Source organism: Crocodylus siamensis, chromosome 11, assembly GCF_052110815.1.
Source record: "Crocodylus siamensis isolate JL-2025a chromosome 11, ASM5211081v1, whole genome shotgun sequence".
NCBI classification, from domain to species: domain Eukaryota; kingdom Metazoa; phylum Chordata; order Crocodylia; family Crocodylidae; genus Crocodylus; species Crocodylus siamensis.
Window position 1 is genome coordinate 14,519,485 of NC_143405.1, and position 16,561 is coordinate 14,536,045.

A 16,561-nucleotide genomic window follows, 5' to 3' on the forward strand; every position below is an offset into this window, starting at 1 on the left:
AGAAAGATTCGGACACAGACACAGCTTTACATGTTTTTTCTACATACCTCTAGATACCCGGTGCAGTTCATGTGTGCTGTGATGTTGGGGCACATGGAGTGTCCCATAGGCATGCAGCGCTCTCAGCAGCAGACCCAGAAGTGAACCAGAAGCACTTCCAGTCCACTTCTGGGTCTGCCAGGGAGTGTGCAGGGAGCCCCCCACACCCCCCGAGTTCAATGACTGGTGTCTCCTGAGTCTGGGGGGGCACTCAGGGTCACCCAGCAGCTGATTGCTGAGCTGGAGAGGCATGGGGGGGGGGGGTCCCAGCTCACTCCCTGGCAAACCTGGAAGTTGTCTGGAAATATTTCAAGTCCACTTCCAGGTTTGCTGCTGAACATGTGGAGCCCCCCCCACCCCCCGCCCCACGCTCCTGTGGGACTCTCCATCTGCCCCAGCACCGCAGCGATCTCAAGCCATGCTGGTACCTTGAAGAATGTAGAAAAAACTTTTAAAGCTGTGTCTGTGTCCAAATCGCTGGTTCTCCGAATCGGCTTCGAATCTTCATACTTGCATTCAGCCAAATCGAATCAGGAAGAGTGATCCGAACTAATGAATTGAATCACTGTCCCCGATTAGGGCTGAATCCAAATCCAAATCAAATAGGGCCCGCTTTGCACTCCCCTATTTAACACCCATATTAACTGTTGCCTTTTGACACAGTTTGAACAAATTTATCTCTTAGTACAATGCCTATGTTATCCTAGGGAGAAATTACAAAGATAAAACCACTTGTATTTCATCAGGGATTGCAAAGAATAAGTGTGTCATCTTAAGAGGTATAAATCTGAGGAATTTTGATTCCACCCCAATATGATTATACCAGAAAGATCTGCAGAACTTTAGGAAATCAGGCATGGTTTAGCATAGTAGCATGTATCTGTGACTAAATCAACAACAGCCATGTTTTCTGTGTGGAGAATAGCATTCTGGAAGTTAAATGAATTTGGAGTTCTCCACCTGGGGACTGTAGGTTGCAGAGAGCCATCACTGGGTCATGGCCAAGCTGCCCTTATTGCTAAAGGAGACTGGGGTGAGTCTGGTTCAACTGTGACTGGGATAGGATGGGGAAGGGGCACCAGGGCTAGCTAATCAAATAAGTCTTTTTTCCACCTCTGATTACTGTTGTTTTATCTGTTTTATTTCATTTTACTTTTACTCTGTGTTTTAATAATTGCAACACATGTCCATTTGTTTTTCTTCTTATAGTAGATGAACCTCTCCTTAGCAAACTAACTGTCTCAAACGCTACCTCAAACAGTGCGTCTCTCACGTGGGAAGCACAGGACACTGCCTTTGATCACTTTGTTTTAGAAGTCAGAAACTCTGACTTGCCTTTGGACTCCCTGGTGCACACAGTGTCAGGGGCTTCAAGAAGTTTTGTAATCACCAATCTAAGAGCTGCCACTAATTACACTGTCCAACTCCATGGTCTAGTTGATGGGCAAATTGGTCAGACTTTGACAGCAGTGGCAACCACAGGTATTTCATCTTCAAGGTTTGCTTTTTCTATTGTTTCTTCCACTGTCTTCTAAGCTGCTCTAGAACGTGGCTCTGGTCAGACATCACCATTTCTCATCTAAGCCACCCTCTTTAGTATGGGAAGAAGTTGAATGAGCTGAACCCAAGCCCATTCTAAAGAAAGGATATCTAGGACCATGAGAAAGGCCGAAAAAGTGTCCCCACCATTAAGGGAGCAACACAGTAAACCTCTGATTGGTTTCTTTATATATACACTTATTTGCAAGTTCTGTGTATATATATATAACTGACTTGGTCCAGATGGATTTCTCTGGAATATCTTTGCCTTTGGTCTGAAATAATACTGATATTCATTCTATATCATCCATCCTCATTTGCCTGTGACCCTCCATGAGGGTGAACTCTCTTTGTCCTACCAGAAAGGCATCTGCATGCCATTTTGGTTCCTTGTTTGTAAAGGTCACATGTCTCTTATGGTATTGGCATTTGCATTTCTCTACTGGTGTTTTCTGTGGCATGCTGAATCACCAACAGGCACTGCATGGAGTGGTCCAGTTATCTAACGCTGGTCCAAGAGTGTTTTCTCTGCCTGGCATATTTCATGTCCCCCCCACTAGTAAAGAGCTGGGATCAAAAAGAAGTCCATTCCTTCTTGATGATCAGCCTCCCACTCTATCACTTGCATCATTGCTGGTGAGTCTTAAATGGACAGTTCAGTACTTTCCGCTGGATGCCAGAGCTCTTCTGAATGCTGGTGGTGACTCCAGAATATTGGGATCCTACTAAACCTTGCCTGGAGAGATACTTTCACCTTGTGTTGCATGTAGTAACTCCTGGAATTTGGGTGCCATGATATGGGCCTGCTTGACATGGATGCAAATGGCATGTGACGGAATGTGCCTGTTTCAGGATCGGGATAGAAAAGATTGTTCTCTTCAACCTGCATGCAGGGCTGAGGGGTCCGTGTCTGGTATCACTACATTCTCCATCTACAGTTGTCTGCCTCTGCATCCCAGTCTTCAGAAGCACTAAGCTTTCCCAATGACAATTTCATTACCAACCATGCTGGCACTACTGGTCGCTAGATGACAGCATGATGACAGACCCAGCATGCATCCTTAATTGGGGGCACTTAGAAGCACCTGCTCCTGGACTAGGGAATGGGGTGACAAACTCTCTCCTAAATCATTTACGCTGAGTCTCGGGTGGGAGAATCAGTTCTGGAACAGTTTGCAGCACTTCAGTTATTTCAGTTATCAATACAGTTTTGCTCTTCAGTTGTTCTGTTGTTCATTGATGTGTCTGTTATCTTCCCCAGCATGAATCACTTACAGAATTAATTCCCCTAAATAATTACTGATTCCATTTCACCAAGGTGTCCCAAAACATTTTGATAAAATGGTTTCCATAAATGATTTATTGATTCATTTAAAAATAAAATAAATGGCTTTGCTCCAGTTCAAGATATTCAGTTTGAGGATGAGATCAATACATGGGACATTTCTGTGTATGAGGAAGGCTTTTATCATCAGAAGAATATGGGACTAAAAAAGTATAATGGCCTTCATTCAATATTCAGCAATATGGCTAAATAGATAAAGGTCCTTAATTGGAACTCATCCTACCTGAATTCCTGTAATTTTCTCTGCCACCAGTTGCTGGGTGATCCAAACAAGTTCCTGTACTTCAATACCCCAAGCCTCAATGTCCCCATAGCCCACTGGTGGGGATAATTATATTGACCTTCTTCTGTGCATGAAGCTCTCTGACTTTTATGCATTAAAATCTCCCTTGCTTTATCTAATAGATTTGGCTTTTTCAGAATAAAGTCCTGGTACATATTCCTGGACATTGCACAAAGGGGCTTAGTGATGCTGCACCACTCTGCATTACAGGATTTATCATGTAGGCATTTTGCTTCTACCATAATCCATAGCTGTGGGTTAAGCACCTACAAGATGAGTCTGATACAGGGGGAGAGTTAGACATTGCACACTGAAACCCACAATAGCCAAAATACTTGGCTGCCTAAACTAGCCAATAGGACATATTGAGAAGAGGGCTGACTTGAGGTGCCTATGTGCTTTTGTGTGTTTGGGCCTCACAGCTTCATTTCCAGAGGTGTTGACCATTTGCAAGTTCTCTTTGAATTCACATGGGCAGCATGCGTCTGGCAGTTCTGTAAATCAGGCTGAAGATAATTCTAAAAATCTAGTTTTCTTAAGAAATAGAACCAAAAAAAAAAGAACAAGTTAAAATGCAATGGAAATTATACCACCAGCATTCAAACAGTTGTTATGAATACCCAGTTTGTCATTCTATTACGTGCTGCAAAACAGAGGCTAAAAGCTAGGTACAACGCAGTACAGACACAGCTTTAAGCAGCCATAACCCTCCGTTGCTTATTAGCACAGCTCTTCGCTAAGTAATGCCTTCTCTTCACCTGTGTTCCTTTCCCTTCAGAGGCTGAGCCACAGCTGGGCACGCTAACACTCACAAACGTTACCCCCGACAGCTTCAACCTCTCATGGACCACAAGAAATGGGCCTTTTGCAAAGTTTGTTATAAATGTTAGAGATTCCTATTCAGCACATGAACCTCAGGAGCTTACAGTGTCGGGAGGTGCCCGCAACGCTCACATCTCAGGCCTGGTAGATTACACTGGCTATGATATTAATATTAAGGGCACCACAAGTGCAGGTGTCCACACAGAGCCCCTCACTGCTTTTGTCATGACAGGTACCCATTTAAAGGTTCTTTTTGGTTTCTTTTTTTTTTTTATTTATTCTTTTAAAATTTATTTTGCCATGGAGCAAAGTACAGGATTTTCTCTTTTGCTCCCCTATGTAACAAAGTGTCTGCTCCAGCAATGCTGGCTATGCTTAGTGGCTTCAGATCACATAATGATGTTGATGCTTAAAGAGATTATTCAGTATTGGAGGCTCAGAGAAAGTGTGCAGCAGGGTCAGGTGGACCAATGAGCATGTGTGGCTGGTATCACAAGGCCAATAATCTAATCTATAGCACTTGTTGGGATTCAGAGCAGCACTGCCTGTTTAAGATTCCTGTTGTCTTGTAGGCTCAGTTACACTGTGTAGTCCTGACAGTGTGTGAGGCTGACAGCTCCTTTCTGTGTGACTTGTGAAATTTCAAAGGGCCAGGACTTTAGCTCTAGAGCCTAGTTGAGGCTTTTGAAGTGGTAGTAATATCCTGTGAAGCTGAAAACCCATTACTGTTACTATTGAGTAGCATTGGCAAAACATATTTTTTGTAAATTATTCAGAAAAATCAAATATTTTCTACTAACCATATTGGGGAGCAGCAGTTACTGGCATGAGCTCTCAGTAAGTCAGTGAGATGTCCTGTGTAATTGCTCACCGGTTGGCCCTTCACAAATTGGCCTTTGGTTGACCAAGTATCTGTTTTATTAATTCATTTTCATTTAGATTTATGCAAAACCTAAAAGCAGCAACCTATTGCTGTAGACATCTTCAGCTTGTATTAAAATCACAAGCTGACTAATAAAAAGAAAAAATCAATGCCACAAACTCCTCCATATATAAGCACCACTTCAGCTACAGATTCCATTTTTTCCCAAAGATAGAATCTAAATATTTTTGGTTATTTTAAAGTCTTGAATAACTTTCTGTTCAGGGTAATTGAAAAGTTCTATTAAAAATCTGAAATAAAAGGAAAGTTATTTTGAACCAAAAAGCCAGAATTTTTGTTCAAAAATATTAAAAACAAGCTATTATGATCATCTATTACTTTTTTCAAATTTGGTTTCATTTCAAACCAATTGTCAAAACCACCCCTTTCCTGCATAAAAGTTTGATTTTGACTAACTTGCCTTCTCCAAGAGAAGCGTGTTACTTAAAAAACACAGAACAAAACACTATTTATAAATATCCATTGAAGTAAATGGAAGCTTAGTCTTGTAGGAGCGGTAGATTTTATGAATGGAGTAAAATGGAACAACTGGGGCAAGAATTTGTGAATGAAATTGTGATGTTTAGTAACCACCCTGAAGGCCCCCCCCAAAAAAGCTCCGTACTCACCAGCTCACAATGTCAAATTGTGCATATTTTTAAATGAGCTCTTTGAAAAATCCAGCCACTTATTTTAATGGTCAGTGGCAACTGAACTCTTGACAATCCCTTAAATTAAAACTAAGGATATTTTGGTCTGAAAATTATCAGGGAGGAGGGAAATCTGTACTGGAATCCCTTTAAGTTGTTGACATAAAAAGGGAAGCTTGCCCATAATTAATTGGCAGATTAGGTAGCTAGTCTGATCTGAAGCCATTAGCCCCTAACTTTATCTAGTGAAATTTCATTTTTTCAAAGAAATAATCCTTGGGTAATTGAGAACTTGTGCTTCCAATGACCTTAATTCTAATTTTACTGGGTCAATCCTTGGAAGAAAAAGCAAAAGATAGTGGTTGAAAGTTAGATACAGGAGGAGATATATCAGGCTTTTTATTAAATTACCCAAATAATTTCTAAGCCTGTATTATTTATGATTCACTGTGTGTATGTGAAATTAAATGAATGTGTTTAATCACTTATGTTGAGGATGTTCAAAGAGGCCAAAGACAGTTAGGTGCTGAAATACTACTGATGTTAAATGGGAATGTGGCATCTAACTCCTTTAAGCTCCTTTGAAAATCCCTCCTTTGTTGTGCTGGTCATGCATTTCCATTAAATCCTATGGGTTGCGGGAGATTTATGACTGATTTATGGTGGCTTCCATGACGCTGTTTAACTCGCAATATTTTTCGCTTCTTTTCTTTTTTGTGTTTTTTGCACCTTCCCTTCTTTTAGAGGCCATGCCCCCACTGGAAAATCTAACTGTCTCTGACATTAACCCTTATGGGTTCACAGTGTCCTGGATGGCATCGGAGAATGCCTTTGACAACTTTCTAGTAATCGTGGTGGATTCTGGCAAGCTGCTGGACCCACAAGAGTTCCTTCTTTCAGGAACCCAGCGGCATCTGAAGCTTAAAGGCCTTATTACTGGCATTGGCTATGAGGTTATGCTTTATGGTTTTGCCAAGGGGCGCCAAACAAAGCCCCTAAGCATTGTGGCCATTACAGGTATTTGAACGTGAACAAATTATTCTTTTCAATCCTTCCTTTCACACTTATATTCTCACTTGGAAGATGTTCTGTGCAATCCATTTGCAAAACAACCATGGCTTTTGCATCCTCTTCATCATGGCAACACATACTTCATCATGATCAATAGGTTCACTAGCATGATTTCATCCCCTGTTTCTTGGTGCTTTCTTTATTTCCTGCCTGTATGGGGTTCAATGGGAAAAAAATGAGAGGAGGGTGGAAGGGAAAATTGCTCTTGTTTGCTCCATGCAAGAATCCTTTATGGGAGTCTTTAAAAAAAAACAGACTGGACTCAGAAGTTCATCACATGAACAGCCTCTGGCATCTCAAAATTCTCCACCTATGAGGACCATTCAGGAAGAAAGTTATTATGAACTTCCTGCCCATAAGTTCCTTCCTTTCATTCGGTATGCAGATTGACTAAGAAAAAAAATCAAGAATGATCATCACAACTAGCAGAGTTGGTGTTCCTGTCAGCATGTGATTGCCCATTCTCTCATACGCATCATAGCTGAGCTTCTTCAGCTGCATCTAGGCTTTCTTGAAAAGTACTGTTACCTGACTGCCTCTGTAGTCCAACCTGTACCCTCCATCAAATTCCATCCAATGAGTTTTCTGACTCTATATATCAGCAAAGCTTGAGTTATTCACCTGAATGTTGGCATGAATATAAATGTGCACCTCTCACTGTGGAAAAGGCAAGCAAGCACATTGGAGGTACTAGAATGTTTGCTGATGATGACAGTAAAATTTAAGACAAGATTGCTGCAGCTAGGGAACCCAGGGGCACATTATGAGGGAGATAAAAAAAATAATTAGTGCAGACCTATCCTTGGGTTAAGTAGTATGACTCACAGAAGTCAAATTGTTTGATATAACATGGTTAAAAACAGTCAATGAAATACAGACCAGCAATATTTCCCTTCCTTTTCTATCTCCAAAGATGACACTAAAGGTTCTAGAAAAACTTTTTTCGGACATAAGGGTACAGCTTAGAGGATATGGGTCTTCAATATTCTTCATTTATTTCAAAGGAGAAGTGGATATTCTAATTCAGCTTTGATCAGAAACATCAGGAAGGCTAGGACCATGTGCAGAAAGTGTTTGACATAAGGGAAGGAATCTCTTCAGTGGCTTCTCTATAGGGCTTTTCTTCCCTATCAAATGTGGAGAAGCAAGCGGTATTGTAGACACTGCTGTAAATTATTAATGATGGGTTTTTAAAAAAAATAAAGGTCTCACAAGGGATGTATAACTCTAGTGGAAGACAGAGAACAACTAAATATCAGCATGTTTATTAATGCACAACAGGGGCATATTCTGTATACCCCGATAATGGTTCCATTGTTGGATACTGAAAGTTTGCACATGCCCATATACACATTATCATACATCTTGTACTATACATGTATTACTCTAAAGATTCAACCCTTACCGGGCTTTTCCCCCTTCCTTTTAATAGCAAGCCAACTGTTTCCATTTCTTTGAACTGTGGCTGGATTCTTATAGCACGCTGTAACCTGACCTAAGGCAGGTCACTATGAACTGGTAAAAAAAATATGTATATGTGATCAATCATTTCTTTTTCCCTACTGCTATTTTCTCCTTTTTTAGAAGCAGAACCTGAGGTCGACAACCTTCTGGTTTCAGATGCTACCCCAGATGGCTTCCGTCTTTCCTGGACTGCAGATGATGGGGTTTTCGACAGCTTTTTTATTAAAATCAGGGATATCAAAAAGCAGTCTGATCCATGGGAACGTATAGTACCGGGTCATGAACGCACCCAAGATATAACAGGGCTGAAAGAGGGTACTGAGTATGAAATTGAACTCTATGGAATTATCAGTGGACGGCGTTCCCAACCCATAAATACAGTAGCTATCACAGGTATTGTCCCTACAATGGAGGGGAAAAGCATCATGCGTATAACTCTCTCTAATTGCTCTCCACCTCTTATCCAAGTTGTCCGCTGAATTTCACAGACTGTCTCTTGCCCACATTCCTAACCCACATTTTGTGGTTCTTTGCCATGTGCCTAATCTGATGGAACTTTCTCACCTTCTTCTGCCTGACTGTCTTCATTATGTCATAAAAGACTGCGTGCTTTATTTCATACTTGTTACCTGAAGGTAAGACAACAGAGTCTAGGGATCAGCACAGATTTCAGGAGCAAAAAGTGTTTTCCCTCTTGCTGGTCATTCCCATGAACCTCCCTGTTGACTTTAGGACAGCCTACAGTCCCATATCTCTATCCTACATCAGCTTGCCAACATATAAAAAAGGGCTAATAAATCTCACCAAGGGCCCAGGGGTGCTGAAAGACTAATCAGTTAGGTCTTGATCTGCAAGATACTAACCGCTATCAACCTTCAGCTCAAGTGCTCAACATGACACAGAAGTCTCTAGTCTCTGACAGAATTAAGCCTTTAATACCTGTGAAATGCTTTGTAGTTTTCACATGGAGGATACATGGGACATGGGTATTACTAGTGTGCAAAACACTTTGGTATCAGTGACTACTCAGCTGAATTTACCACCTAATAGCATCTTCAGTGGAAAAAGCAGGTGCAAGGGGTTACAAATGTTATTTTATCTTTTAAAAGAAGAGACCATGGCCTGATTCCACAGTGCCTTATACCAGCTTTACATGGGTGGAACTCTTCTGACTTTAATGGAGCCAGGGAGGGCAACAAGCACAGTAATGTTGTGGTTCCAGTACATCCACTGCATTATTCTTGAGTGTCTTAACCCCCGTAGGTACCACTAAAAATCTCTACCAAAACTAAACCCCACTTTCAGAGCACTTTACCCCCCACCCTTCCACTACAGTTGAGAGAAGGAGGGGGCCATTAAGGGCACAGACAAAAGTGACAATTGTTGCCTGGTCTGGCCACAGAAAGCAGTTTATAGCTGGGACCAAACACAAACGGAAAGCTGCAGCTTGCTTTAAAAATGACTGATCGGGTGAAAATCTGACCCCTCATTACTATGAGGGGTCAGATGAAGATGTTTCAAAATAGAGTCTTTTATAACTTCCAGCTGCACTGCCTGCCAGCCTCGAGCTGTTTTCAGAGTGGGTGGGGAGGAAAGGGAGCAGGGGGAGTTCAGACTAGGGGATGTGCAGCCCCTACTGGAGGGTATTGGAGCCCCTGCCTCAGCCCCTCTGAGGTTGGGGGGGGGGGCAATTCACCCACCTCACCCCCCACAGCTGGCTGGGAAACTCCTAGAATGAGCCCCCCCTGCTCCCTTCCCCTTTCTGAAAACTTTGAAGCCTTGCAGGGAGCAGTGGCCATTGGTAGGGGAAACCCGCAGCAGGCTCCCAGCCAGCAGCTACATCCCTTCCTCCCTGGAACCAACAGTGAACTTCTGTTTGCTCCTGGGGATCACTGTAACTCAGAACACTTCCTGTGAGGGATTCTCAGTAGGGCTGCACTTCTGTCTGCACCTGAAAAAAATGCTGAGGAAGTAGGGGAGTAGCTATTTTGTTTTCCAACGGTGGCCAGATAAAACATTTTGCAAGTTCGTGCTAGATTTGCCAAGTGTGTTGGTCAAAAACCAGCAGAACGCCTCCCACAAAAGCTGAAGCATTCAGTTTGACATTTTTCAATTAAGCATTTGGGGGGGGGTTTCCAGTTCCAAACAATGTTGAAACAAAACATTTTGAAATGTAGGTCAGTTTTGTTTAAGAAAAATATTAAATGCTTGAAAATGAATTCAAATTCTTTATTTGGATGAACGAATGATGCTGTTTGACCCCAAATAGTTTTTAAAAATTCTGTTTACTGAAAAAATTAAACATTCATTTCAAATCGGCTTGATTTTTTTCTTTGTTTGTTCAGTCTTACAAGCAAACAAAGATGTTACTTATTTGCAAAACTTTTACTGATTATCTTTATTCAATGTCTTAAAAGGCTTTGATGAGAAAATCAGTACTGAAAGGTATCTCCTGAGATGCATGGCACCATGATTCATCTGACCAATTATGGTGCTAATTCTTAGCTGGAAAATGCACATTTCTGATGAGCTCCCAACTGATTACAATCACTCTCTTAAATAAACAGCAAATGAATATACGTAGTCTCTGAGACATTTGCACTAAGCAGAGTGTCCATCCATCACAGACAACCTTTCTTCTCACCAAAGGTTTGACTCACAACAGGGAAATGTTTAAGGTCAACTGTACTTGTTAGCAGCGTGTCCCCATTTTCCCTGACTCACAGGATATTTATGGTAAATCACTGGCAGTTATAATTTTCCTCATGACTACATTCTTATTCAGCCCTTTCAGAAAGATTTAGGTGCATGTCAGCTACTGAAGCCAATAGTGCAAAAGACAAACACCCATAAATAGCCCATGGATAATTGATAATAGATATGGGCCCATAAAAATGCAACTAAATAACTCAGGTGGCAGGTTATACCATTCCTGACAATGACAGTCAATGGCACCAGGAAAGCTAAATAGCTTTTTGATTTACTAGTTATTAGTCTTCAAGAACATTTGGGCTTTGATGGCAAAAAAGCATTTGGCAGCACCAAAGTAGGTAGCTAAAGATGGATTATAATGAGTCCTACTTCACGATGGCCTGAGTGAGTACAAGCTCGGGCCACCAAACTCTCTTTTATCCTCCGTTGTATTTCTTATTATTGTTTAATTTTCCCCAGATTGTCACTTCATGGCTAACTTTGCAACCATAGCTGAGTGTGATGCAACTTTATTTAACCTATTTTGCTTTTTGCTTTGCTTTTTGGCGGGGGGGCGGTGCTTACTTTTGAACACACTTCTAGAACCAATGTCTACAGAAAACGGTGGAGATAATTTACAGTTCTCAGGGGAGATTAGGTTGTTTTCCTTTCCTTTTGCTTCAACCGATTTAGCATTCCTGGCACTGGAACTCCTGGAATACCTGGAGCCTACAACCCTCCTCAACTCCTTTCCTGCAATCTTTCCAAGCTGTCTTACTCAGAGCCTTCTTTTTTCTCTTCACCCTACACGCTGGCATGTCTCCACCAATCATTTAAATGTGGCTCGTGTTTGGTATTTGTCCCTCCTCTGCTAATGGACTTCTCTTGTGTGGGCTATTTATTTTTGTTAACACTCATCAGAGTTGTTTTGGTTACAGTCAAAAAGCAGATTAGGACTGAAATGCCTGAATATAAACTATCCAGCGCCAGGTCTCTTCCCCCAGTGCTGCTGGGGGCCCCTCCACATTCAGATCACAGGAGCTTAAATTCCAACTCGTTGAAATATTTTTCAGTCGGGGGCAAAATGCTGTCATACATCTTCAGACTGAATCTCAAAAACACCCATGAGTTACTCTAATTATTCAAGAAGTGCATGCAGCAAGATTTAAACACTGTCTGATTCCAGGCATCATGTATACAAAATCAGGAGCCAGTTTTGGGAAGGCAAGAAGTGTGTGTGTGTGTGTGTGTGCCTGTGTGTGTGTGTCTGTGTGTCTGTGTGCGCGCGTGTGCGTGTGAGTGTCTGTGTGCACGCGTGTGCGTGTGTGACTGTTTAAAAGCAGTGCCCCCAAAAATATTACTACATCACAGTCCCACCTCCCCTCATAAATCCATGAGCTCCCAGGTTCCACCTATGCAAAAATAAAGATGGATCTATATTTTGTGCATGCTCTGGCTGCTGTTCCTCCGGTAATGCAAATCAGACACAAATCCAGCTTAACTGGTTGGCATTTCCAGAGAGGCACAAAGCTCCTGGAGCTTACCAGTGAATCCACCCTATGTTGTTATTCTTATTTATTGAGTGCCAACAATGTGCTTACTGTTGTACAGAATAAGACAGCTTCTGCCCAAAGAGCTTGCTGCTCAGGCATGAGCTGCCATTCCTTCACAAGGCACATGGCTCATCTGTGCCACTTTAAATTCTGACTAGTGAGGCCCCTCACTTTGGAGAGAGCAAGAGAAACAATTTTAGTTGTAGGAGTGAAAATTAAATAAATTCCTTCCCTTTCCACCTCCCTCTAAACCATTTGTTCTCTGACTCTAAATATTCCATCACTTCAGAGCCAGGGAAAGTATTTTTCCTGTCTTTCTCCCTATGGTAAAATCCTAATCTTATATGCAAAGACCAAGTTAAAGAGGCTTGAAGTAAGGGGCCCTACTTTGGGGGTAAAGTGAGGGAATCCCTTCTTTTTTATTTTCTTTTTTTGGTAATCAGGGTACAGAGTTAGCAGTACGTATTAGTAAGATTAGTATAGCCATGCCACAGATGATACTATAGTCCATTATACACATCAGCAGGCAGGTTCATTTACAGCTATGGTCCCAGTGGATACCTCTAACCTATTGCCTGCTACTGCAAAGAGAATGAGGTAGGATTTTGCTGCCTTCTCTCTGCAAGCTGGAAGTCCTTCCTTTGGTGCAAAGGGTTCCCTCTTTACACTGCGCCTTCACCAACTTTTATTTGGGTTAGGCTTCAGTTTTATTTTTCTGGATTCTGCAGTATCATTTAGGATTTGATCCTGCAAATTACTGATCTCCCTCAGCTCCCTTTGCAGTCAGCAGGCACTTAGGATGTCCAGCATCTCACAGGACAGGGCTTTTTATGCACTTAGACCCCAGTTTCAAGACCTTAGTGGCAATCCACCCTATTACAGCCTTGGCAGCTTGAAAGCAGACTTTTTCCAACCTAAAGACAGCTATGGACAAATATATTTCAGGACGCATGAGTGAGATTCAGGAGATTAAATAAAAAACTAAAAATAATCTGAATGAATTTGAATTATGACGAGCAGAGTTTCTGTAATTAAAAAAAATAAAAATAGTCCCATAAATGTAAATTTTTCATAGCCACTGAAGACTCCAGTATTTCCCTGTATTATAGGATCCTACGTATATGTAGTTAACAGCTGTTTTACCAGGCTAAACACTGCTGTAATTTTATTGAACAAAAATCAAAACCAAAAGGAACATTGTTCTAAGTGTGTGATAAAAAATTGTAAGCGCATGGAATCTTTTGATCTAGCATTGTGTGGATTGAATATTTATAGCTTTTTTTCTCCTGGGATAGAAACTTGAAATCAATGTTATTCCAGTGAGAAGGATGGATATATACATGATCTAACTTTTTCTGTGTTCTCTATGGTGTGTTTCTCTGCTCGCCCTACTCTGCTGGTAGCCATGGGATCTCCCAAAGGAATCAATTTCACTGACATCACTGAAAACTCAGCTACAGTCACCTGGATGCTTCCAAGAACCCGAGTGGAAAGTTTCCGGATTCTCTATACCCCCAAAACTGGAGGTGAGAATGCAAGAATATAGAAAACACTGATGAGAGAGAAGTGAGCAAGTTGAAGTGATTGCATTATTCTGGTGTCTATTACTCAGCTGGCACATCTACATATGCATTTGATTTGTCCTAAGTTTATTCTGGTGCAAAATACTCTGGAGTAAATGCTTTTGGGCAGGTGTCTACACATGTAGGGATTAGGGAGGAGATTTGCTGCTCTTTGCACCAAGTTTCCTGCAGCCCTGCAATGGGCCCCTGCTGCCACCTAGGGGAGGTCAAGGCTCCCCCTGGGTGCTAGCCAAGGGGCTGGCAGGGAGCACTGGGCCAGGAAACAGCTGTCTCCTGGCCTCAAGTAGCTGCCTGCTAGGGCAGGGACAATGTTCCCCTGCCCCAGCAGCAGGGATCTCCTGGCCCTGGTTCCCCAATCAAGGGCAGGAGACTTGAAAAGAGCTTCAGGGGAGAGGCAGGTCTCAGCTCCCTAACCAGAAATGCCAGTGAGGCATATAGCAGCTAACTTGCTGCTAGTTGCCCCACCGGCAGATTGGGGCAGGGGACTGGGACCTACCCCACCCCTGTAGCTCCATGCCTCAATCCCCTGCAAAGGTGGACAAGGAGCAGGATCCCCTGTACCTCCCCACCCTCCAGGGAGCTCCCAGCACCAGCTCTCTGTAGTAAGCACGTGTACGTGCAGACACACATGCTTACTTTGCAGCAAACTATGCTAAATACACAGTTAAGCTTCTCATGTAGACACACCGAGTCTGTAGCTGTCTGGCCTCAGGTCACAGAGGTTCATTGTATTGTGCTAGCCAGTTGCTGGCCAGAAACTTAGGAGTGCACTGAAGTGATTTTGGTGAATAGGCTTACAGTATGTGGCAAGTTCTGCACTCCATGGGTCAAATTTGACAAAGATCTCAGAACTGGACTCCCTTATGCTCATAACCCATATCTGAGACCAAATTCACCAAAAATCTCCTTTTCTGTTTAGGTTCCTAAACCAGTGTTCACAAGAGCTCATCACCCTGTGTGCTCAGTATCTTGAAAAATCTTCCTTTTAAAGATTAAGAGTAGTTTAACAAAATCACCCCAACTTAGCTGAAACTTAGTTGAATTTCTGCCAAAGATACTTCATTTTACTGAACACAACGCAACTCAGTTTTAGCACTTAATTCACAGACAAGAACCTGTCATTTTAAAGTGACTTCCTAGATGAGCAGTGCACTTTAGCACAACTAAGGAATGTTTCAGGGTTAGCAAAAAGCATGCAGAAATGTACTAGAGGCAACAGAAATATGCTGGAAGTGCCAGTTGAACAAAAAGGAAGACAGGCCAGGATTTATGCCCTGACATAGCATACCATTTAAGCATGTGTATAACTTTACACACATTAAAGAGTCCCACTAAATTCAATAGGAATGCTTAGGAACATTAAATTATACATGTCTTGATGCGTCATACTAGACATTCACCAGAATTTGGGGGAAATAAACTTCCTGAATTGCTGTCTATTCAGGTAAGATTTCATGACTGGTAGCTGTGGGATCTCCCAAAGGAATCACTATATAGATGGGCCAACAATAAGCTTGATGTAGGTAGCTGGCCTTTCTCTATCTCCTTCCAGAAACAAAATAAGTCTGTAGTTACAACAAGGCTTTGATTTTCACCTATGTTTAACTGCACGTGCAAATATCTCCATCTGCAAATAGACAGCTGCCTAATTTACACATGAAAATATACCATGTTACATGAACAGGGTAAGATTTTATTTTTCTTTACATTTATTTGACTACTAGGGATACATATTAATAACCCAGTCTCTTTGATTCATATTTGATTTATATTTATATTATCTACATTTATCCTCAGATGCTAAATTTTCCCTGGTCTACACCCAGGCAATACCATTATGTTAGTAGTTTTAACTTCGAGGAAAATTCGGCTTCATAGGAAAAAGCCATTTTCATGCTGGAAAAGATCATATTTGATTGGAACACAGTAGGGCAAGCCTAAACACTAGTCGGGATGTCATCTCACCATTCCTTCACCATTTCATTTGATTTTAGGTACTGTTAATGTTGTGACAGTTGATGGAACCAAGACTAGGACCAAGTTGGTGAAACTGATCCCTGGTGTAGAATATGTTGTCAACATCACCTCTGTAAAAGGATTTGAAGAAAGTGAGCCTGTCTCTGGATCTCTGAAAACAGGTAATACCCAAGAGAAAGCAGACTCAACTTCAGCTTTTTTCAGGTAGTCATACAGATGGCTCAGAAATTAGAGATGAAAGGATACCTAAGATCACAGAAACTACAGAGTCTTGCATAGTATAACTGTTTCATAGATCACTAGGAGCTCAGAACCACGGCTGAGGGTTTAATGTACTCAACATGAGAGAGGAAGATGTACTTGATGTCCCCTTTCTGCTCTAATCAGAGCAACCAATGCAGGTTCTCAAAAGAGAGGCATGAAATGAAGGGAAATGCAGGGTCTCTACAAGGAAAAAAAACAAGAAAAAGACAGGGAAACAAGAAAAGAAAAGCAGAGTATGCAATGAAAAAATTGCTGAGTGAATCAATAGGTCACCCTGGCTGTGGACAGGCATCATTTCTTATCCCAGACTTAGGAGTCTGAGTTTCCTCCAAGAAACTGCCTGAAATGGAGAATGTTG

At 41.8% G+C, this 16,561-nt stretch overlaps 1 protein-coding gene across 7 annotated transcripts in view; it reads left to right on the forward strand.

Annotated features, from left to right (window-relative positions):
- Nucleotides 1-16,561, forward strand: part of TNC (tenascin C) — an 89,067-nt gene that overhangs the window by 61,400 nt on the left and 11,106 nt on the right. For 4 of the 7 annotated variants that reach the window (XM_090022760.1, XM_090022763.1, XM_090022764.1 and 1 more), the window contains 6 exons: nt 1,249-1,521; nt 3,985-4,260; nt 6,345-6,617; nt 8,256-8,528; nt 13,783-13,905; nt 15,957-16,100. In XM_090022760.1, the coding sequence (XP_089878886.1) occupies nt 1,249-1,521; nt 3,985-4,260; nt 6,345-6,617; nt 8,256-8,528; nt 13,783-13,905; nt 15,957-16,100 (1,362 nt within the window). The remainder of the gene's footprint in view (nt 1-1,248; nt 1,522-3,984; nt 4,261-6,344; nt 6,618-8,255; nt 8,529-13,782; nt 13,906-15,956; nt 16,101-16,561) is intronic. The other 3 variants (XM_090022765.1, XM_090022767.1, XM_090022762.1) reach the window with 2 other exon arrangements.